The 25,409-nt window shown below is 37.0% G+C and overlaps 1 protein-coding gene across 2 annotated transcripts in view; it reads left to right on the top strand.

The window, feature by feature from the left end:
• SLC71A2 (solute carrier family 71 member 2) overlaps window positions 1-25,409 on the top strand; it is a 78,925-nt gene that overhangs the window by 28,083 nt on the left and 25,433 nt on the right. For both annotated transcript variants that reach the window (XM_012782976.2, XM_012782978.2), the window contains exon 3: window positions 13,466-13,528. In XM_012782976.2, coding sequence (XP_012638430.1) covers window positions 13,466-13,528 — 63 coding nt within the window. The remainder of the gene's footprint in view (window positions 1-13,465; window positions 13,529-25,409) is intronic.

Genomic DNA, 25,409 nt, shown 5'->3' with positions numbered 1-25,409 from the left:
GAAAATAGAGCACTTGAGTGTGGCTATTACCCAATTAGCCTTACATAAAACCTTGCTCTGGCCCTTTAAAGTTTTTAATCCATCTCACACATTTAAAATACAATTTGATTAATTACAATTATAATTTGGGTGGAACAGTAGACTTAAAAAATTGCCTGTATCTCTAATCCTTTTTTATTCTTATTGCATTGTGTTTTCCTTCATAGTGCTTTGCTGCAGTAGGTAATTAGTCATTAGTTAATGAGGATAGTTAGTCCCATTTTAAATTTCATAGGATCCTACCTTTCTTCACTATGTCCCTAGTGTCTGGTACTGCCTAGGACACAGTTGGTGCTTGATACAACTATTTTCTTTGAACAAGTACATGTGTTGCAGGTACTTATGTGTTCTCATGTGAATGTTTCTCTAAGACTCATTTTTAGTATGAATATAGACAAACCAGGCCACTTTTTAAAAAAAAATTGTGGTAAATAAAAGACACATAACAAATTTACTCTCTTAACCATTTTTGAAGTGTTCAGTTCTGTAGTGTCAAATGCATTCATCATGTTGTGCACCTGTCACTACCGTCCATCTTCAAAACCCTTCATCTTTTAAAAGTGAAACTTTGTTCCCATCCCCTCAAGCTTTGGCAGCTACCATTCTACTGTCTGATTTTGACACCTTTAAGTAGAGCCATACAATATTTGTCTTTTTGTTACTGGTGTATTCCACTTAGCATAATGTTCTTAAGATTCATCCACTTTGTAGCATGTGTCAGAATTTTTTTTTTTTATTTAAGGCTGAATAATATTCACTGCTATGAACATGAATGCATAAAAATCTATTCAAGTCCCGCTTTCAGTTCTTTTTGGATATTGTTTTGGGAAAAACCTGGGTTGGGATGGTATAGAAAAACTGTCCTCTGAGCTGAGATGGTGCTGAGAGATCAAAGAATGATTTGGACAAGTCCAGCTTGGCGAGTTAAATGAGTTTATTAGAGGTTACTTACAAAGGGTGTTCACTCCTGGGTGATAGAGGATTTCTCTGGGGATTAAAATCCGTACTGCCTGCCCATTGTGGAACCTTAAGTTTCTTTTTAGTGAATGATGTGGAGTCTTTCCCGACATCCCTGTATTTACACAGGCTAGACATACTAAGCATGTACAGTATATCCATCATGTGTCTTTATGTGGCTCATGTTATGTTAATGATACTATAATTTTCCCCTGGGCGGAGATTTTAGTAGTAAAATGAGCCAAAGGGTACTGTAGGACAGCAAAAGTGGTTACAAGCAGTTTCAACCGTTTTACAAGGCTGTGCTTACAGGTGCCCTCTCTTGGGCCTTGTGGTTTTTCTTGGTATTTTTAATGTTTATCTTAGGGCATTGCTTTTCTCTTAACCCTTGGATATCAACTATTCCTGGTGGGGAATGTCTTTTTTCCCCCTCAGATATGTATATACTCAGAAGTAGAATTGCTGGATCACAAGAGTAATTCCATTTTTATTTTTTTAAGTTATTTTAAATTTTTTATTTTTAATTATGGGTACATAATAGTTGTATATCTTTTTAGGGACATGGGAGGTTTTGATACAGGCATACATTGTGAATGAATCAAATGAGGGTAATTGGGGTATCTATCCCCTTAGTCATTTAACATTTCTTTATGCTAGGAACATTCCAATTCCACTCTTTTAGTTATTTTAAAGTATACTGTAATTTAGTATTGATTATAGTCACTTTGTTGTGCTATCCAATATTGTTCATTCTATCTATTATCTATTCTATCTATTATCTATCTAGCTAACTATATTTTTGCAACCATTAACCAGTCCCACTTTATCTTTCCCTCTCTACTATCCTTCCCAGCCTCTGGTTACTGTCGTTCTATTCTCTGTTTCCATGGGATCAATTTTTTTAATATTTAGCTTCCATGTATGAGTGAGAACATTCAAGATTTGTCTTTTTGTGCTTGGCTTATGTCAGTTAACATGCTGTTCTCCAGTTCCATCCATGTTGTTGCAAATGGCAGGATTTCATTCTTTTCTGTGGCTATATAATCCATTGTGCATATGTATCACAATTCTTAATTCATTTATCCGTTTATGGGCACTTATGTTGATTCCATGTCTTGATTATTATGAATAGTGCTGCAGTAAACATGAGAGTGCAGATATCTTTCAGTATACTGAATTCCCTTTTTTATGGATATATTCCCAGCAGTGGGATTGCTGGGTCAAATGGTAGTTCTATTTTTAGTTTTCTGAGGAACCTCCCTACTGTTTACCCTAGTGGTCACACTAATTTACATTCCCACTAACAGTATCTGAAAGTTCCCCTTTCTCCACATCCTTGCCAGCATTTGTTATTGCCTGTCTTTCTGACAAAAGCGATTTTAACTGGGGTGAGATGATATCTCATAGTTTTGATTTGCATTTCTATGATGATTGATGATGTTGAACGTTTTTTTCATACACCTATTGGTTTGGTCATTTGTGTGCTTTCTTTTGAGAAAGGTCTATTCGGATCCTCTGCCCATTTTTAATTAGATTATTTGATTTTTTCCTATAGAGCTAGAGCTCACTTTATATTCTAGTTATTAGTCCCCTTGTCAGATGGGTAGTTTTTAGATATTTTCTCCCATTTTGTGGCTTGTCTCTTCACTTTGTTGATTGTTCCTTTTGCTGTGTAGAAGCATTTTAGCTTGATATGATCCCATTTGTCTAATTTTGCTTTGGTTGCCCATGCTTTGAGGGTATTACTCAAGAAGTTCTTGCCCAGAACAATGTCCTGAAGTGTTTCTGCAATGTTTTCTTTTAGTAGTTCATAGTTTCAGGTCTCAGATTTAAGTCTTTAATCCATTTTGATTAGATGTATATGGAGAAATAAGGGATTAGTTTCATTCTTCTGCATATGGATATTCAGTTTTCCCAGCACCATTTATTGAAGAGACTGTCCCTTCCCCACTGTATGTTCTTGCCACCTTTGTCACAAATACGTTTGCTTTAGATGTGTGGATTTATTTCTGTGTTCTCTATTCTGTTCCATTGGTCTGTGTGTCTGTTTTATATCACTACAATGCTGTTTGGATTATTACAGCTCTGTTGTATAACTTAGTCAGATAATGTGATTCCTCCAGTTTTTTTTTTTTTTTTTTTTTTTTTTGCTCAGGATGGCTTTGGCTATTCTGGGTCTTTTGTGGTTCCATATAAATTTTAGGATTATTTTTTCTGTTTCTGTGAAGAATGTCATTGGTATTTTGATGGGTATTGCATTGAATCTGTAGATTGTTTGGGCAATGTGGACATTTGAACAATATTGATTCTTCCAATCCATGAGCATGGACTGTCTTTCCATTTTATTGTGTCCTCTTCAACTTCATTTATCAATGTTTTATAGTTTTATTATAGAAGTCTTTCACTTCTTTGGTTAAGTTTATTCCTAGGTATTTTATTTGTAGCTATTGTAAATGGGATTGATTTTTTGGTTTCTTTTCAGACTGTTTACTGTTGGCATATAGTAATGCTACTGATTTTTGTATCCTGCAACTTTACTGAATATAAGTTCTGATAATTTTTTTGTGGAGTTTTTAGGTTTCTCTAGATATGAGATCATATTATCTGCAAACAAGGATAATTTGATTTCTTCCTTTCCAATTTGAATGCCCTTTATTTCTTTCTCTTGTCTGATTGCTCTAGCTAGAACTTCCAGTACTATGTTGAATAACAGTGGTGAAAGTGGACATCCTTGTCTTCTTGTTCCATACCTTAGAGGAAAGTCTTTTCAGTTTTTCCCTATTCAATATGATATTAGCTGTGGGTCCATCACTAAATGGCTTTTATCATGTTGAGGTAAGTTGGTTCTATACCCAGTTTTTTGAGAGTTTTTATCAGGAAGGGATATTGAATTTTATCGAATGCTTTTTCAGTATCAATTGAAATGATTGTATGGTTTTTGTTCTTCATTCTGTTAATATGATGTGTCAGATTGATTTGCATATGTTGAACCATCCATGCATTCCTGGGATGAATCCCACTTGGTCATGGTGAATAATCTCTTTAATATGTTGTTGAATTCTGTTTGCTAGTATTTTGTTGAGGATTTTTGCATCTCTGTGTTCATCAGAGATGTGGGCCTATAGTTTTCTTTTTTTGTTATGTCTTTGGTTTTGGTATCGGGTTGATATGGGGCTCAAAGAATGAGTTTGGGAGTATCCCCTCATCATCTATTTTTTGGAATAGTTTAAGTAGGATATTAGTTCTTTGAATGCTTGGTTGCATTCAACAGTGAAGCCACTGGGTCCTGGAGTTTTCTTGGATGGGAGGCTTTTCGTTACTCCTATTTCATTACTTGTTATTGGTTTTTTCAGGTTTTGGATTTCTTCCTGGTTCAGTTTAGGTAGCTTGTATGTGTCTAGCGATTTATCCATTTCTTCTACAGTTTCCAATTTATTGACATGTAGTTGCTAATAGTAGTCTCTGATGATCCTTTGGATTTTGGCAGTATAAATTGTGATGTCTTCTTTTTCATCTCTGATTTTATTTATGTGGGTCTTCTCTTTTTTTTTAGTCTGGTTTAAGGTGTTTCTATTTTGTTTTATCAAAACAACATTTGTTTTGTTGATCTGTTTGTATTTTTTTGGTCTCAATTTCTTGTATTTCTGCTCTGATCTTTATTATTTCTTCTAGTAATTTTGGGTTTGGTTTGCTCTTATTTTTCTAGTTCTTGGAGATGCAGTATTAGGTTTTTTCTTTGAAGCTTTTCTACTTTTTTAATGTAGGCACTTACTGTTATAAACTGTCCTCTTATTACTACTTTTATTTTATCCCATTGGTTTTGATATGTTGTGTTTTGATTTTTGTTTGTTTTGAGAATTTTTTAATTTTCTTTATTAATCTCTTCATTGACCCACTGGTCATGCAGGAGCATATTCTTTAATTTCCATGTGTTCTTATACTTTCCAGTGTTCCTCTTATTATTTATTTCTAGTTTTATTCCACTGTGATCACAGAAAATACTTAGTATAATTTCAATTTTTGTTTGAGACTTGTTTTGTGCCCTAATATATGGTCTATCCTTGGGAACGATCCATGAGCTAAGGAGAAGAATGTGAATTCTGTAACTGTTCGTTGAAATGTTCTGTAAATCTATATTACATAGATTTGGTCTATAGTGCAGATTAATTCCAATGTTTCCCTCTTGATTTTCTGTCTGGATGATCTGTCCAATGCTGAAAGTGGAGTGCTGAGGTCTCTAACAATGACTGTATTGGGGTCTATCTCTCTCTCTAGCTCTGATAATATTTGCTTTATATATCTACGTGTTCCAGTTGTGGGCACATATATGTTTTAAAATCGTTATAGTCTCTTGCTGAATCGACCCCTTCATTATTACATAATGACCTTCTTCGTCTTTTTTTACGGTTTTTGTCTTCAAATCTATTTTATCTGATAAAAGTATAGCTACACCAGTTCTTTTTTGGTTTCCATTTGCAGGGAATATGTTTTTCCATGCCTTTATTTTAGAATATGTTTGGGATTCTTTTATTTCAGTCTGTGTGTGTCTTTTTTTTTTAATTTCGGCATATTATGGGGGTATAGATTTTAAGGTTTCAATAAATGCCCATTTCCCCCTCCCCCCACAAGTCTGAGTTTCCATATGACCATCCCCTAGATGGTGCACATCTCACTCATTATGTATGTATATACCTGCCCCCCTCCCACCTGCCCAATACCCTATTACTGTAGTACCTATGTGTCCACTTAGGTGCTGCTCAGTTAATACTAGTTTGCTGGTGAGTATATGTGCTGCTTGTTTTACCATTCTTGGGATACTTCACTTAGTAGTGTGGGTTCCAGCTCTAACCAGGAAAATATAAGATGTGCTATATCACTGTTGTTTCTTAGAGCTGAATAGTACTCCATGGTTTACATATACCACATTTTATTAATCCATTCTTGGATTGATGGGCACTTGGGCTGTTTCCATAGCCTTGCAATTATGAATTGTGCTGCTATAAACATTCGAGTGCAGGTGTCTTTTTTGTAGAGTGTCATTGGATCTTTTGGGTAGATGCCCAGCAATGGGATTGCTGGATCAAATGGTAGATTCACTTGTATCACTTTAAGGTATCTCCATATTGCTCTCCACAGAGGTTGAACTAGTTTGCAGTCCCACCAGCAGTGTAGGAGTGTTCCTCTCTCTCTGCATCCACGCCAGCATTTATTGTTTGGAGACTTTTTGATAAAGGCCATTCTCACTGGGGTTAAGTGATATCTCATTGTGGTTTTGATTTGCATTTCCCTGATGATTAGAGATGTTGAGCATTTTTCATACCTTAGGTTTAAGTCTGTTATCCAGCGTGAGTTGATTTTTGTGAGAGGTGAAAGGTGGGGGTCCTGCTTTAGCCTTCTACAAGTGGCTATCCAGTTTTGCCAGAACCATTTATTGAAAAGGGATTCTTTTCCCCAGCGTATGTTTTTGTCTGCTTTGTCAAAGATTAGATGGCTATATGAGGATGGTTTTATATCAGGATTCTCAGATCTGTTCCACTGGTCAATATTCCTATTTTTGTGTCAATACCAGATTGATTTAATTACTACAGCTTTGTAGTATAGTTTGATATCTGGCATATTAATGCCTCCCATTTTGTTTTTGTTGCCTAGAATTGCTTTTGATATTCGGGGTCTTCTTTGGTTCCATACGAAGCGTAAAATTGTTTTTTCTATATCTGTGAAGAATGCTGATGGGATTTTAATAGGTATTGCATTGAATCTGTACATCAGTTTGGGTAGTATAGACATTTTAATGATGTTGAGTCTGTTGATCCATGAGCATGGTATGGATTTCCATCTGTTTACATCCTCTGCTATTTCCTTCCTCAGTGTTTCATAGTTCTCCCTGTAGAGGTCTTTTACCTCCTTGATTAAGTATATTCCTAGGTACCTTAATTTCTTTGTTGCTATTGTAAAGGGAATTGAGTCTTTGATTTGGTTCTCAATTTGATTTTTGTTGACATATATGAATGCCTCTGATTTCTGTGTATTGATTTTGTATCCTGAGACTTTACTAAATTCATTGATCAGTTCCAGGAGTTTCTTGGTTGAATCTTTGGGGTTTTCTAAATATAATATCATATCATCAGCAAACAGTGAAAGTTTGATGTCTTCTGCCCCTATTAGCATACGTTTAATTCCACTTTCCTGTCTGATTGCTGTAGCCAGGACTTCTAGCACTATGTTGAATAGAAGTGGAGATAGTGAGCAGCCTTGTCTGCTTCCAGTTGTAAGTGGGAATGCTTTCAATCTTTCCCCATTCAGTATGATGTTGGCTATGGGTCTGTCATATATGGCTTGTATCATTTTTAGGTATGTCCCTTCTATGCCTATTTTCTTCAGTGTTCGTATCATGAAAGGGTGTTGAATTTTGTCAAAAGCTTTTTCTGCATCTATTGAAAGAATCATGTGGTCTTTGTTTTTGCTTCTGTTTATGTGGTGAATTGCATTTATAGATTTACATATGTTGAGCCATCCCTGCATCCCTGGGATGAAGCCCACTTGGTCGTGATGGATTATTTTTGTTATAAGCGTCTGGATTCAGTTAGCTAAGATTTTGCTGAAAATTTTTATATCTATATTCATTAGGGATATTGCTCTGTAGTTTTCTTTTTTTGTTGCATCCTTTCCTGGTTTTGGTATCAGAGTCATATTCACTTCATAAAAGGTATCGGGTAGGTTTCCATTCTTCTCGATATTGTGGAATAGTTTCTGCAAGATAGGTACTAATTCTTCTTTGTAAGTACGGTAAAATTTGGTTGTGAAACCATCTGGACCGGGACTTTTCTTTTTAGGGAGATTTTTAATTGCTGTTTCTATTTCAGCTCTTGAGATTGGTCTGTTCACGGAATCTATTTCTTCCTGGTTGAGCCTAGGGAGGCTGTGTGTTTCTAGAAATTTGTCCATTTCCTCCACATTTTCCAGTTTGTGTGCATAAAGATTTTTGTAGTATTCATAAATTGTATTTGTATCTCTTTGGGATCAGTTGTGATATCTCCTTTATTGTTCCTGATGGAGCTTATTAGAGATTTCTCTTTTCTGCTTTTCATTAGCTTAGCCAATGGCGTGTCAATTTTGTTTATTTTTTCAAAGAACCAACTTTTTGTTTTATTAATCTCCTGAATAGCTTCTCTGTTTTCAATTTCGTTTAGTTCTCATTTGATCTTGTTGATTTCACTTCTGCTGGATTTGGGGTTGGTCTATTCTTCTTTTTCCAGCTCTTTGAGTCGTTTCATTAGATTGTCTATTTGTGATCTTTTTGACTTTTGGTTATAGGCATTTATGGAGATAAACTTTCCTCTCAGAACTGCTTTAGCTATGTCCCAGAGAATTTGATAACTTGTCTCTCCATTGTCATTTTCTTCATAGAATTTTTTTATTTCCATCTTGATTTCTTCATTTATGAAGTAATCATTTAGTAAGAGGTTGTTTAATGTCCACGTTTTTGTGTAGAAATGTGAGTTTCTGTTAGGGTTGATTTCTATTTTCATTCCATTGTGATCTGAGAAGGTACATGGTATGATTTCTATTTTTTTAAACTTCTTGAGATTCACTTTGTGTCCTAGGATATGTTCAGTCTCAGAGAATGTCCCGTGAGCTGATGAGAAGAACGTATATTCAGTGGATTTTGGGTAGAATGTCCTGTAAATGTCAGTCATACCCAGTTGTTCTAGAGGTTTGTGTAAGTCCATTTTTTCTTTATTAATTTTCTGTTTAGAGGATCTGTCTTTTGCTCGCAGTGGGGTGTTGAAATCTCCGGTGATTATGTAGTTGCTATTAATCCATTTGCTTGGATCCAGTAAGGTTTGTTTTATGAAACTGGGTGCGCCTAAGTTGGGTGCATATATATTTAAAATTGTTATCTCTTCTTGTTGAAGTGTGTCCTTCACCATTCTATAATGACCCTCTTTGTCTTTCACTACTTTTGTTGGTTTAAAAACTAAATCGTCTGAAATTAGAACTGCCACGCCAGCCTTCTTTTGGCTTCCACTTGCCTGGAGTACTGATCTCCACCCTTTTACTTTTAGTCTATATGCATCCTTGCAGGTTAGATGCATTTCCTGAAGACAGCATATACTTGGCCTGTATTTTCTTATCCATTCAGCCAGCCTATGTCTCTTGAGTGGAGAGTTTAAGCCATTCACATTTATTGAGAGAACTGATAGGTAAGGTAGATTACTGTTCATTCTGTTGGGTTGGATGTTGTTGCTTTGATTTCTCTCTTGAGCCATTGTATTATCTGGCCTTTAATCTTTGGGTTTTGGTTGTTTTTATATTTGTGAGTTTTTATTATGGTGTTCCGTGGGTAACGCTGTTTTGAGTACTTCTTGTAGGGCTGGTCTTGTCTTGGTGAATTCTCTGAGACTTTGCTTGTCTGAGAATGTCTTTATTTCTCCTTCATATATGAAGCTTTGTTTTGCAGGGAATAAGATTCTAGGGTGGGCATTGTTTTGTTTCAGAAGAGTGAGAATGGGACCCCAGTCTCTCCTTGCTTGTAAAGTCTCGTTAGAGAAGTTGGTGTTATTTGAATTGGGTTTTCCTTGTATGTCACTGGCTTCTTTCGTCTTATAGCTCTTAGAAGGGCCTCTTTAGTTGATATTTTGGTCAGTCTGATGACTGCATGTCATGACGTGTTCCTGTTTGCATTGAATCTCCCAGGGGTCCTCTGAGCTTCTTGAACTTGTATATCGAGATTTTGAGCAAGGCCTGGGAAATTTTCCTCTATTTTATCTTCAAACAGCTTGTCCAACCCTTGAGTGTTGTCTTCTTCCCCTTCTGGTAACCCTATGACCCTCACATTAGGTTTCTTCACATAATCCCACATCTCTTGTAGGCTTTGCTCTTTTCTCTTGTTTCTCTGCTCTATCTCTGTGACTGTTTTATTTAGTTGGAGGGTGTTATCTTCAATCTCTGAGATTCTTTCTTCTGTTTGATCTACCCTGTTCTTGAGCCTTCCACTGTATTTTGGAGTTCATTGAATTGATTCTTCATTTCCAGGAGTTCGGTTAAACTTTTCTTCATTGTGTTTATTTCTTTAGTGAACTTTTCTTCTAGGTCCTGGAGGCTTTTTGTGGTTTCTTTCTGTTGGTTATTGAGTTGTTGCAGGTCGGTGAGTGTTCTTATGATCCACATACGAAATTCCTTTTCTGTCATTTTGGTTGCCTGATTTTGGTTGGTGTCCGTTTCTAGGGGGCTGGTGCTCCTCTTTGGGGGTGTGTTTTCCGTTTGGTTCTTCATATTTCCTGAGTTCCTTTGCTGATTTCTTCCCACGTTGATCAGTTGTTGTTTCTTCCTTTAGGTTTTTGTTTGGGTATTCACACACCTTGTTTAGTTTCTGAGCCATTCGGTGGTGTCTGTGGGTGAGATTCGACCACTCCCTGTATAATGAGTCAGTAAGTGCCGTGGAAAGGCTGTGCAAGATGCCGTCCCTGTCAGTAGGTGGCGCTTGCTTGGAGGAACAGGCTATGCTGTTGTTTTTGTGTCCTGTTATCAGCTCTTGTGCTGGACTGAGCTGGGTTGGGTAAGCCTGCCCTCAGGCACCACCAATGCTGTTAGCAGGGGTCAAAGTTCTGTTCTCTGCTTCCAGGAGAAGCTGTCAGGGGGGGACTGGAATGGTCCTGCTCAGCCAGAAAGTCTGCGTGTGGGGGTGGGGCTGTCTGAGACCCGCAGTCTGGAGCGGGCCTCGCTTCTTTCCACCCTCCCCAACTCTGCAGCTACTCCTGGGCCTCTGCCAGCAGGCCAGACCACACGCCACCAGGCCTCCCCAGACTGTGATGCCTGAGGGGAAGTTCCGTGCGCAGGAACGCCACCTGGGCTGGGCTCCCGGCCTCCTTTTGGGAGGAGGGTTGCCCTCTAGGATGCTTATCTGCCCCTGAAGGCATACACACCTCAGTAGGCTGTTCACAATATCCCTCTGTGCCCAGGGCAATGCTAGACCTCGGTGCATGGGATCTGGTCTGCAGGTCCGACCTCTGGGTCCCAGAGTTCAAACTGTATCCCCACCAGGGAGAGGAGTTCCGGTCCCAATTCACCCACAGGGAGCCCAAGCTGGATTTATGTCTCTCAGCCTCTGCGTCGTCACCATTCTCCTGGGAACACCGTGCCAGCAGCACCTGGGAGGGCTGGTGGGTAGGGAGCTCACAGCCTGAATTCCTCTTAGTCAGCTGTAGGGTCCCAAAAGTGAAGGTCCCGTTCCCTGGAGGTGCCTTGGCTGGTGGCTATATTGTCTCGCTGGGCAGCTGCGGGTAGGGTTGGCGGAGGGGAGGAGGAGGCAATATGGCACCTGCCTCGCGGCTCGTGTCTGTGCACAGGGAGGTGCCGGGAGGGAGTTGGGAGCCTGGTGCCGCGTCCGCTACAGGCTCACCGCTAGCTGGCGGCGTCTGTCTCTGGGCTGGTGTCCGTAGGTCTCTCCACCCGCTGGGGAGCCCACCAGCCGTCCCAGATGCAGGGGAGGGGGGAAGGAAAACTCACCTACCCTTGCCGCTGGTCTCCGGGCTGCTCCGGTGGTCTCAGCTTCCAGGCAGCCTCCTCGGCAGCCTCCTCCCGTGGAGTCTCCTGGGGTCTCAGGTACCCTTCCTTCCGGCCCTCGTCCGCTGTATGCTCGTCTTCTGGCTTCTTTTGTCTAATTTCTGCCAGAATCTGTTTTTTCTGCAGAGACATTGTGTCTGGCGGTGTTTCTCGTCCCCCATCTTGATCCACCCTCCAGTATTTCATTTTGATGGTGCTAATGTAGAGGTATTGTGTTTCTAATTTCAAATTCTACTTGGTAGTTGTTTTGTTTTCATCATTTCATTGATGATAGCATGTTCCTTATCTGTGTTCTCTTGTTGCTGTTAAGAAACTATTAGTCTAATTGTTGCTCTTTTGAAGGCAGTCTGTCTTTATTTCTCTCGCTCCTTTTAAAAATTTGCCTTTTGTTTTCTGCAGTGTTAATTTGATTGTGAGTGTGGATTTCTTTTTATACACCTTGGAATTTGTTAGGGTATTTTAATCTCTGCATGATGTCTTGCATGATGTCTTTTATTGGTTCTGGTACAGTTTCAGCCACTGGCTCTGAAGGTATCATCTCTGCCGTATTCTCCTTATAGAATAATCTGTGTTGAATCTGCGTTGGACTATTAGAGTCTCTGTGTCTCTCACTCTTTTTTATATTCTTTTTGTCTTTCCATACTGCATACTGGATAGTTTCTTTTGGCCTATGCTATGGTTTGAATGTCTGTTCCAAAACTCATGTTGAAATTTAATTGCCCTTTTAATGGCATTAAGAGTTAGGACCTTTAAGAGATGGTTTAGGCCATGAGGGCTCTGCTCTCATGGATGGAATTAAGCCTTTATAAAAGGGTAAGTTTGGCTCCCTCTTGCTCTTTTTTGCCCTTTGGCAATGTAATGATGCAGTAAGAAGGCCCTTGCCAGATATAGGTCCTTCAACTTTCCAACCTCTAGAACTGTGAGCCAATAAATTTCTGTTGATTATAAGTTACCTGGGCTCAGGTATTCTGTTATGGCAGCACAAAACAGAATAAGACAGCCTACTTTAGTGTTTAGTAATTCTCTCTTTAGCTGTTTCTAATCTTCTGTTAAACATACCTGCCAACTTCTTAAGTTAGTATATTTTTTTATGCTCTGGATTTTTTTGTGTTCTCTTTTCAATCTGCTAGGTACTTTTGTATAGTTTCTAGTTCAAAAGTTTCAAACATGTCTTCTATATATTGGAACATAGTAAGCATATTCATTTTAAAGTCTTTATTGGATAATTCCAAAATGTGAAGTTGAAGAGGGTCTGTTTTTGTAGGGTTTTTTGGTTTTATTTTTGTTTTATTGTTTGGTGTTTGTTTCTTGCTCATAGTGTCTTCACTTCTTTTTGTATATGATTATCTTTGTGTGTTGGTCATTATATTTTAAAAATTTATTTGTATGGTTGATTTAAAACCCAGAGTATAGCATCTTCAGAAGTGATTTTAGGTTTTTTCTACTAAGCATCTGGAGGTGCTACCTATTTAGAATCATTATAATGTGAATTTAAGGCTTTCGGTTTTTTTGACTACCTAGGTATCATGAAGCTTGGTCCATACCACAGTTTGTATAATTCTTTGCTGGGGGAGTGGGAGGTGGGGGGAGTGGTAGCCACTTAAAGTTGTTGGTAGTTGAGGAGAGTAGCCAATAAAAAATTTATTTTTACTGCAGGTGTTTTGTGACAAAAGCAACTCTTGAGTACTGGGCTTACCTTTTTGGGTTCTTGTCTTCTTTAGATTTTGCTTCACTATTTTGTTGCCTCTTTGCACTCGTAAGATATTTTGTGTATTTCATTGATAATTTGTAATTTTTCATTACAGGGTTCATCTTTTTTATGTAGCCTGCCATTAATAGAGGCAGACATCTTTTCCTTTAACTTGCATTTAAATTTGCCTTGATGTTTGTTTGTTTGTTGTAGGTTCTACATGAAACATTTCCTCAACACACATTCCTTATGAATGGTCTCATTCAAGGTGTGAAGGTAAGAACAATTTTTATGTGATTCATAATAACCAAAGTCAGGAATTTTAACTCTGGAGGTTTAAGTGTGACTTAAGGAAACAATTACTGTTTGTTCTGGAGACTGAAATGTAAATTTTTAGCTGGGTTACCATAGTGAGAATAAACCACAGCACAATACATTAGACGGTTATAGAATGGTTTATTGGCAAAAGCAGTGTATAATACTTTATAGGCTCCCTTCAATTTTTATTAATGTGTACACATCAATTTATAAAGGATGTAGTTATTATGTGAACTTTTAACTGCTCTACCTATCAACAGGATAAGGCAATTGCCACTGTCTTCTTTTTAGATAGTCTTTGAGACTAAAGGAGAAAGATAGATGATGATTTAGTTGGATATTTAGTCTTTTGACTAGGCTCAATGCTCTAGCCATGACTTTGAGTTCTCAACCACTCGTTGAGTGCTCAACCAGCATTAAGTCATTATTTCAATTTTAATATGATATGTGTCAGAAAAGCTTTTAAATAGGCTGTTAAAATATAATGGTGTGTCCCAGTATTACTTTATAGTAAAGTATATGGGCAGAGGGTCTAAATTGTCTTTACCACTTTAGATAATGTCAATCTGTGCATAATTATACTTTGTATTGAACAACACACTTATTAATAAAATTATGCCCTAGTAATTTGCTGAATTCAGCCATAGTAATTTGTTGGATTCACGGCCTTGAGCAATATTAATTGAATTGTTGTGAATATTATTTATTCTTTGCCTACTTTCAAAAAGGATTTGAAGATGCTTATGTGTAAAACAAAGCAATTTAAATAAAGGTTGAAACTGAAGTTTTTGATACTCGTTGAGAAGAAGAGGAATATCTTCAAGAATGTGGTGTGAGGTTTTTTGAGTACCCATTTATTTATAGGCAGTGTAGATGAAAAGAAAAACTAAATTAATGAGAGAGAATACTGATAAAAACATACAATGTAAGTTTATCCTTATAGGAGATTCTAAGGCAAGTTACTCCACAAATCTTTTTTTTTTTTTGAGACAGAGTCTCACTCTGTTGCACCGGCTAGAGTGCCGTGGCATCAGCCTGGCTCACAGCATCCTCCAACTCCTGGGCTCAAGCAATCCTTCTGCCTCAGCCTCCCGAGTAGCTGAGACTACAGGCATGCGCCACCATGCCCGGCTAATTTTTTCTGTATATTTTTAGTTGGCCAGTTTATTTCTTTCTATTTTTAGTAGAAACGGGGTCTTGCTCTTGCTCAGGCTGTTTTCTAACTCCTGATCTTGAGCAATCCTCCCGCCTCGGCCTTCCAGAGTGCTAGGATTACAGGTGCGAGCCACCACGCCCGGCCAAAAAGACACATTCTTTACAGAGCAACAAAGAAAGTTGAGAGCATGTGATTCACTAAAAGCAACAGGTTTATAATCATAATAGGGAAATCGAGAGCAAGAAGACTGATTGTCAGTCTCACACAGCAAATTTGTTCTAGGTCCAAGTAAAATGACAAGTTAGATTAATTATCTGCTTTTTAAAAAGGTATTTTAACATTTAATGAATGTAATCACTTAAAGTCAATAGCAATATCTGAGAAACCCTATTAAACTGTTTAATATAGGATATATTCAATATAGATGGGGACCACATGGCTAGTTCTGTTCTTCTCTATCAGAATTATTTTAAAATGACATTTCAGATAATCTTGATTCATATCTTGGATGCCTCATGTTTCTGAATGATCATTTCCTCAAAGTTGCCCATAGTGAACAAACAGGAAGAAGCATTTATTTGAGTTGTCTTTTTTAACATGAACTATACTTTGTCTTTTTTTTTTTTTTTTTTTTTTTTTTTTTGAGACAGAGTCTCACCGCGTTGCCTGGGCTAGAGTGCCATGGTGTCAGCCTAGCTCACAGCAACCTCAAACTCCTGGACTCAAGCAATCCTTCTGCCTCAGCCTCCCGAGTAGCTGGGACTACAGGCATGCACCACTATGTCCAGCTAATTTTTTCAATATATTTTTAGTTGGCCAATTAATTTCTGTCTATTTTTAGTAGAGACGGGGCTCTTGCTTTTTGCTCAGGCTGGTTTCGAACTCCTGACCTTGAGCAATCTGCCCGCCTTGGCCTCCCAGAGTGCTAGGATTACAGGTGTGAGCCATTGCGCCCAGCCTCCGCAAGTCTTTTGTATTGTGGAGAAGCTGAGAAAATTATTTTAGTGTGGTTCTATCAAATAAAATCAACTAAGTCTACACTCTAAAGATGAGTAAGTAGCATGCTATGCTTTTACCTATTGACATCGGCAATGTTATCCAGAAACAAGAAAGAAAAAGTATTTCAGTTTATTAAAGGGTTTGATTAAGGCCTTAACTGAACTTCAGTAATTATTAGACTTTAATTATTGACCTTCTGTAAGGACTCAAATACTTTATTAGTTGGTTACTGTTTCAGGAGTCGGGATATAAAGATAGAACTCTGTAGTAAAACATAAGATTAAGATGTAGTGTGCATATGAGCACAGTGGAATGAATATGGCCTCATATTGTGTTAGTTTTAAATCCCCTATGTGCACCTTATTAACTATATTACCTTATTCAAATAATTTAACCTCCCTGAACTTGAGTTTCATGATGAAATGGGAAAAAGATTAAAGTACTTTCTAATAGGGTGATTGTGAGCATTAAATGAAATAGGATATATAAAGCTATCAGCATAGTGCATTCATGTGGTAAATACTAAATGAATGTCACAAAGAAAAATATGTTAAAAATAAAACCAAACTATTAGAATGAAATATTGGTTAACATTTTTCTTACCAGTTTGAGAAAGATTTTTTTTTTTTTAAGAATAAGAATTCATAAAGGAACAAATTTGAGTCAGTTACACCAATACTTTAAATTTGGGTAAGTCAAAGTGACCATCATCAAAAGACAAATTAAAAAATATTATATGTAATATCTGTAACAGAAGGGAGAATACTATTCTTGACATAAAAGTGCTATCAAAGTAAAACCACAAGAAAATGATATCTTAGAAGATCAAAGAAGGATGTAAACTGACACCTTATAAAATGTCAGTATAAAAATAAGTTTATCACTAGTAAGCCAAAGAAGCCAAAATTAAATGAGATAATATTTTTGCCTATCAAATTGGTTTAAAAAGTTCAAATTGGGCCACATGTGATGGTTCATGCCTGTAATCCTAGCACTTTGAGAGGCTGACATGGGAGGATCACTTGAGGTCAGGGGTTCAAGACCAGCCTGGGCAACACAGCAAGCCCTGTCTCTATGAAAAATAAGAAAAATTAGCTGGGCATGGTGGCATGCACCTGTTGTCCCATTTACTCAGCAGGCTAAGGCAGGAAAATCGCTTGAACCCAGGAGTTGAGTTATGATATAGTTTATTCACTGTGTGATAAGAAGGTCCCTATGCAGTGCTTATAAGAGAAGATAAATTAATATAGCTTTTTTATAAGGCAGTATTTTAAGTTTTAAAAATATCCATATATTTTAATAAAATAATTACATTTCTAGAAAGTTGTTCTGATCAAATGGAGTTATTCAGAGATTCAGGTAAAAGACTATTTGTTACAGTTTCATTTTTAATGATAAACATGGAAGTAATTAAAATGTCTTAACATTAAAAGAATATCAATTCCATCAGAAACCCTCATCTCTACAGAAGGCCATGGAAACTAAACACCCTTCCGTTGAATGATTATTGTGTTATGGAAGAAATTAAGAAGGAAATCAAAAGATTCTTTGAACTAAATGATAAAGGAGACACAAGTTATCAAAATCTGTGTGACACATCTAAAGTAGTCCTGAGTGGAAAATTTATATCCATAAATGCCTACATCCAAAAGACAGAAAGACCCCAAATCAACAATCTAATGAATTGTCTCAAAGAACTGGAAAAGATGAGCAAAGCCACCCCAAACCCAGCAGAAGAAAAGAAATAACAAAGATCAAAGCAGAACTAAATGAAATCGATAACAAAAAAACTATATGTAAGATTAATAAAACAAAAAGTTGGTTCTTTGACAAAACAAAATTGACACACCTCTTGCTAGATTAATAAGAATCAGAAAAGGCTCTAATAAGCTCAATCAGGAATGAAAAAGGAGAAATTACAGTTGATACCACAGAAATACAAAATATCATCTATGAATACTATAAAAATCTCTATGTACATAAACTTGAAAATGTGGAGGAAATGGACAAATTCTTAGAAAAACACAGCCTCCCTAGGATCAATCAGGAAGAAATAGAATTCCTGAACAGACGAATATCTAGCATAGAAATTGAAGCAACAGTAAAAAACGTTCCTAAAAAGAAATGTCCCGGACCAGATCAATTCACACCTGAATTTTACCAGATCTATAAAAAACTGGTGCCTGTCTTGCAGAAATTATTCCATAACATCGAGAAGGAAGGAATTATCTCCAACACATTTTAGGAAGCCAACACCACCCTGATACCAAAACCAGGAAAGAATGCAACAAAGAAAGAAAACTACAGACCACTATGCCTTATGAATATAGATGCAAAAATTCTGAACAAAATCCTAGCAACCCAAATTCAGGTGCTTATCAAAAAAAATAATCCATCACGACCAATGGCCTTCCTCCCAGAGATGCAGGGATGGTTCAACATACTCAAATCTATAAATGTAATTCACCATGTAAATAGAAGAAACATTCAACAAAATTCAGCACCCTTTTATGATAAGAATGCTTAACAAAATAGGCATAGACAGGACTATATAAAACTGATAAAAGTCATATATGACAAACTCATACCCAACATCATACTAAATGGGGAAAAATTGAAAGCATTCCTGCTTAGAAGTGGAACCAGACAAGGTTGCCCTCTGTCACTGCTTCTATTCAACATGGTGCTGGAAGTCCTAGCCAGAGCAATAAGATAAGATAAGAGAAGGAAATCAAGAGCATCCAAACGGGGGCAGAAGAGGTCAAACTATTGCTCTTTGCTGATGATAATTTTCTTATATCTAGAAAACCCCAAAGATTATACCACGAGACTACTGGAACAGATAAATAAATTCAGCAAAGTCCCAAGTTACAAAATCAATGTACAGAAATCAGTAGCATTCCTATACGCCAACAACAGTCCAACTGAGAACCAAATCAAAGACTTAGTACCCTTCACAATAGCAACAAAGAAAATAAAATACCTAGGAATATATTTAAGGAGGTAAAAGACCTCTACAGGGACAACTATAAAACACTTAGGAAGGAAATAGCAGAGGATGTAAACAGGTGGCAAACCATACCATGCTCGTGGGTTGACAGAGTCAACATCATTAAAATGTCTATACTAACCAAAGTGACCCTATGGAGTCAATGCAATCCCTATTAAAATACCAAGATCATTTTTTGCAGATCTTGAAAAAATAATTCTACACTTCATATAGAAGATGCCATATAGCCAAAGCAATCTTAAGCAAAAAGAATAAATTGGGAAGCATCAATTTATCAGACTTCAAGCTATACTACAATGCTGTAGTAACTAAAAGAGCGTGGTACTGGTATGAAAACAGAGACATAGACCAATGGAACAGAACTGTAAACCCAGATATAAAACCATCCTCATATAATCATCTAATCTTTGATAAAACAGACAAAAGCATACCCTGGGGAAAAGAATCCTTATTCAATAAATGGTGCTGGGAAAACTGGGTAGCCACATATAGACGACTGAAACAGGATCTGCACCTTTCACCTCTCACAAAAATCAACTCACGGTGGATAACAGACTTAAACCTAAGGCATGAAAATAAGAATTCTAGAGGAAAATGTTGGAAAAATTCTGATAGACATTGGCCTAGGCAAAGAATTTATGAAGAAGACCCCAAAGGCAATCACAGCAACAACAAATAAATAATTGGGATGTGATCAAATTAAAAAGCTGCTGCACAGCCAAGAAATCTATCATGAGAACAAACAGACAACCTACAGAATGGGAGAAAATATTCACATGCTGCACATCCAATAAAGGGCTGATAACTAGAATATATATATATAACTCAGGAAAATCAGCAAGACAAAATCAAACAACCCTATAAAAAAGTCTGCAAAAGACAGGAACAAAAACTTTTTGAAAGAAGATAGACTCATGGCCAAGAAACATATGAAAAATTCTTCAACATCTCTAATCAGGGAAATGCAAATCAAAACTACAATGAGATATCACTTAACTCCAGAGAGAATGGCCTTTATCAAAAATTCCCCAAACAATAAATGTTGGTGTAGATGCGGAGAGGTAGGAACACTCATATCCTACTGGTAGGATTGCAAACTAGTATAACCTCTGTAGAAAGCAATATGGAGAGACCTGAAAGAGCTACAAATAGAACTACTGTTTGATCCCATTACTGGGCATCTAGCCAAAGGAAAAAAGACATTCTATAAAAAAGTTATCTGCACTAGAATGTTTAGAGCAGCACAATTCACAAGTGCAAAGATGTGGAAACAACCCAAGTGTCCATCAGTATGTTAGTGGATTAATAAAATGTGGTATATGTATATCACGGAGTTCTACTCAGCCACTAAAAACAATGGTGGTCTAGCACCTCTTGTATTATCCTGGATAGAGCTGGAACCCATTCTATTAAGTGAAGTATCCCAAGAATGGAAAAACAGGCACCACATGTACTCACCTTTAAATTGGTGTTAACTGATCAACACTTAAGTGCACATACAGTAATAACAGTCATTGGCCATTGGGCAGATGGGAGGAGGGAGAGAGGGGATGGGTATATACACACCTAATGGGTGTGGTGTGCACCGTCTGGGAGATGGACATGCTTGAAGCTCTGACTTGGGTTGGGCCAGGGCAACGTATGTAACCTGAATGTTTGTACCCCTATAATATGCTGAAATAAAAAAAATAAATAATACATTAAAAGTAATTATATTGTGATATTGTCATGGTGTCATATAGGCATATATTAATAAAGAACACATTTTGAAGACGTGTGTGAAATGATATAAATATATAGTATAGTTCTAATTTTGTTTTTACATATATACACACGTATATACACATATATACACACATATAAATGAAGTAAAAAAGATTAAAAAGGAATTACCTGAAGTTTGAAATATGTGGATTTATGGATTATTTTAGTTTTATTCTTCACTTTCACTAATCTTTATAGATGTTCTACAGTTAACTATTTTCCCCAATTCTACAGTTGATTTCCACCCCCCTCCAACTCTCTATAATTAATGTTCATTTTGTAAGTTTATTGCCAAAATGCATGGAAGAGAAGGATTATATTTGGGTTAAGTAGCAATACAGGATACAAGATTAAACACTATTATATAAATTCTCCAATTTTGTTATTATTTGCTGTAGCTTTATTGAGGTATAATTCACATACCTACAATTTACCTATTTAAAGTGTACATTCAGTAGTTTTTAGTATATTCCCAGAATTATTCGCTCATTCTGCACAATTTTACAACATTTTCATCACCCTAAAAAGAAATCTGATACCCATTTGCAGCCAATCACTACCTAATTCTCCCCGACTTCTTCAGCCTTAGGCAACTACTAATCTGCTTTCTTTCTCTATAGATACGCATATTCTGGACATCTGATAATACTGAATCATACAATATGTGGTCTTTTGTGATTGACTTCCTTCATTTAGCGTAATGTTTTCTGGGTTCACACATGTTGTAGCATGTTGATACTCCGTTCCTTTTTATAGTTTAACGACAGTCCATAGTTTATTCATCAGTTGTTGGACATTCGAGTTGTTTTCACTTTTTAGCTATTATGAATAATGCTACTATGAACATTTGTGTATAACATTTTATGTGGGCATATGTTTTCAATTCATCCTAGATATATACTTTTATATTATGTATATACCTAGGAGTGGAATTGCTTGATCATATGGTAACATTTTAAAAAACATTGTTTTCAAACTAAATTCTGTCCTAAACGTGATCTGACAAGTAATATGTATTTTTCATCTCTTGGACTTCTAATGCTTTGACCAATAATTTCTTTTATCTATATATTTATTTCCTTGTGATATTATCAAATTCATTGCTTTCAACTCTCAAGTAAATATCTTCCTGGATCTCAGCCCTGAACTTCAGACTTGTATATCCAATTGCCTAATTGACATTTCTATTTCCTTGTCAAATGAGGTTCTAAAAATTAATGCCTTTAAAACTAAGCTTCTGATTTCTCCTCCAGCCTGACCCACTCAAAATTCTTCCCCATTTCAATTGCTAGTTGTGCCATCCTTGCTCAGACCCAAATCCCTGCAGTCAGTCTTGACTTCTCACTCTCCCACTTAAAAACCCAATATATCCGCATATTCTGTGGTTTTACCTTCAGAGTAGATCTTCAATCAAACTTTTTAATATGTGGTCTGGGCCACCATCCCTTCTCTGGACCATGGCAGTACCTTCCTTCTGGGTCCCCTTTCAGTAGAAATCCTAGTAAGATATAAGCCAGTTTGTGGCATTCTTAACTCCCTTCCTTCAGTTTTCTCCTCTAGCATCATCCCTATCCTCCTCTCCTCTAAAGTTGTTCCAGCTCCATCCCCTAAGCCCACACCTGCCTCAGGGCTTTGCAGTTACTATTATTTGCTTAGATTTCTTTCCCCCAGATATTGGCAGTCCTCACTCCCTTATCTCCCTCAGTCTTTACCCAGATGCTGTTTTTTCAGTAGCGCCTTCACTAATGACCAACTTCAATATCCTTTTCTCAATCATTCCCTATCCCCCCTCTCATCTTTCTTTTTCTCCAAAGCATTTATCACCATCTGACCTCTGACATGCTGTATAATTTGCTTTGTGTTTATCTTGTCATCTGTCCTTCTCACCCCTCCTCTTTCAGATTGGAAGTTTCTTGAAGTCAGGGATTTTTGTCTGCTCATTGCTATCTCCACCATCTAGAACAGTTCCTGGCACATGATAGACACTCAGTAAATATTTGTTGAATTAACATTTCTTTCCAGTCTTTTTAAATGAATTTTTATATAGTCAAGATCTAGCTTAAATGTAGATGTAAGATGTAGATTATAATTGTGTATCTTGTTTTTTCATGTAACAGCTGTCACTAATTATATACTAAAATAATTTTACCGTCATATTACATAAATCATGATACAGGCAACCCCTCCTTGTGTGTTACAATAAGCACAATTTCAGATACCATGGTTCCATAAAATAAAGCGAGTTCCCCACTAACACAGTTCAAATATCAGTTCCCACGATATATTGACTGAGTAATTGCATAAAGTAAAAACTGTGTCGATAGCTCCTCAGTCACAAATTAATATATAAATAACTAATGTACATCATGTTCAGTGAATGGTCTCAGCACTTCAAAATGTTGGTGATTGGTCACTGTGCATCTCTTAGTTCCTGCACAGATAGCAAAGGCATGTACTTATGTTGCCTCCCCTCTTCCAGTGATAAACACATGACACTGTACAAATATGGATCACCAGAGGTGGCCAATGAAGATGAAAAGTGCAGCAAAGAAACAAAAAGTGTGATGATGGCAGTTTAAATTGAACATCAGTGGAGTTATAGAAGAAATAGCTGATTGAGCATGTTGATGTTGCTGCTGTAGGAAGTACTCTTGATTTTCAGCCAGAAGAATTTAGTGAAGACAGATTTATCAACATAAATAAGGAAAATGGTCTTGATTAAAAGAATGAAGGTGGCCCAGAGAAAGTGATGCTGGCAGAGAGCTTCACAAAGGATCTCGGATATATTTCATGACATTGAAAGCACAAAGGGCAATTTTATTTTTTTATTTTTTTGAGACACAGTCTTGCTCTATTGCCCAGGCATAGTGCTGTGGAATCAGCCTAGCTCACATCAACCTCAAACTCCTGGGCTGTATCGATCCTCTTGCCTCAGCCTCCCAAGTAGCTGGGACTACAGGTGAATGCCACCATGCCTGGCTAATTTTTTCCATTTTTAGTAGAAGCAGGGCCTCACTTGCTCTTTCTCTGGCTGGTATCAAGCTCCTGATCTCATGCAGTCCTCCCAACTCAGTGTACATCTGTCAGTGGACACTGGGGTTGTTTCCATGTTTAAGCTATTGACAATAATGCTGCTATGAACGTGGTGGACAAATATCTCTTCAGGACTCCAATTTCAATTCTTTTGTGTATATACTCAGAAGTGGAATTGCTGAATTAATAGGTAATACTATTTTTAGTTTTTTAAGGAACCTCTATACTGTTTTCCATAGCAGCTGTACCATTTTACATTCTTACCAACAGTGTATAAGGGTTCCATTCTCCCCATTTGCTTGCCAGCACTTCTTTTCTTATCTTTCTTTTCTTTTTTTCTTCCTTTCTTTTCTCTTTTTCCTTTTCCTCTCTTTCCCTTTCCTAATAGCCATCCTAATAGGTGTGAGCTGGTAACTGTAGTTTTTATTTGCATTTCCCTAATTAGTGGTGCTGAGAATCTTTTTGTGAGCTTATTGGCCATTTGTATATCTTCTTTGGATAACTGTGTTCAGTATCTTTTGAATTGGGTAGTATGTTAGTCTCTTTGTGCTGTTACAACAAAATACCTTAGACTGAGTAATTTATAAAGAACAGAAATTTATTTTCTCACAATTCTGGAGGCTGGCAAGACCAAGATCAAGGGACCAACAGACTTGGTTGGTCAAATCATCTCTAAATTACTTATATTACTTAATACAGTGTACATGCTATGCAAATAGTTGTTTAACTGTATTTATATAAAAATTTGTATTTTTTTTACTGTTGTATTGTTATTTTTAAGTTTGTTTTTTTTTTTCAAATATTTTGGAACCCTGATTGGTTGAATATGTGATGCTGAACCCATGGATATGGAGGGCTGACTGCACACACCTCACAGGGTGCAGTAGATTTATGTTGTGAAAGTTGATCGTACGACTCGGTTCATTCTTGTCATACTCAACTAAAACAGAGTCAAAAGCTAGGGGGCCAAAAGCACTCAGGACACATAACATTGCTGCCACTAGACTGGCTGCTAAAACTGCCTGCTGTAACCTGAAGCTGGTTTTGCCTAAGGGCTACAGAAAAAAACCTGCTGCAACTGAAGACTAGTTTTACCCACCACTGTTACTCACCAGTTTGCTAGCTCCCCAGAACTTTACTAGTGCTGGAAAAAAAATAATACATAACATTTCTCCTTTTTATAAAATCTCTAACTTCCTATTTTTTCTTTGGACATACTGAAGACCACCTGGTCTGTGTGTATGGCCCAAATTGCAATTCTTTTATGCCAAATAAAACTTTAAATTTATAGATTTATCTCTACATATTTTATTTGACTTCAAGAGTGTGAAATGCGTAGAACAGTGTAGCATATGTGAATACTGGCCATTATTATTACTACTTTAAAACATATGCTTAGCTTTCTTGGAATCAGAATTTGAAATAGTGACTCCGTAAGATTAAGGAAAAGCTTGTTTGTTTCTTTATATTTTAATTAAATAAATTTAACTTTCATCCTACTTTTATTTGTTCCTGCTTTCTTTCAGAGAATCTTCTCTTGCTTTTCTCTCCTTACCTCCCCCAGCACCCCCCCCCCCCAAAAAAACCAAAAACAAAACCCTGCTCTAGACCATTCTGAGACTCTGGCAGATGACTTTCTCTGCTTCACAAATCCCCTTTCTTGGCAATCACTTAATTAAACTCACTTTATGTGTTAATTACATTTCTCTTTTGCCCTATTGAACTGATTTACATGCACTCTGGAAAGGAAAATTCTGTACCGTGCAGGGTCTCAGTAGGTCCTAGGTCAGAAAGATGGACTCCTGTTTTATATTGTTTTTGTGTGAAAAGATTAGTATTTCTAGTTATATATTATAAATAAAAATCACAGTCCCATT

This window comes from Microcebus murinus, chromosome 12, assembly GCF_040939455.1.
Source record: "Microcebus murinus isolate Inina chromosome 12, M.murinus_Inina_mat1.0, whole genome shotgun sequence".
Lineage (NCBI taxonomy): Eukaryota > Metazoa > Chordata > Mammalia > Primates > Cheirogaleidae > Microcebus > Microcebus murinus.
Note: the sequence above shows the minus strand (reverse complement) of the source record. Positions and strands in the feature narration are given on the sequence as shown.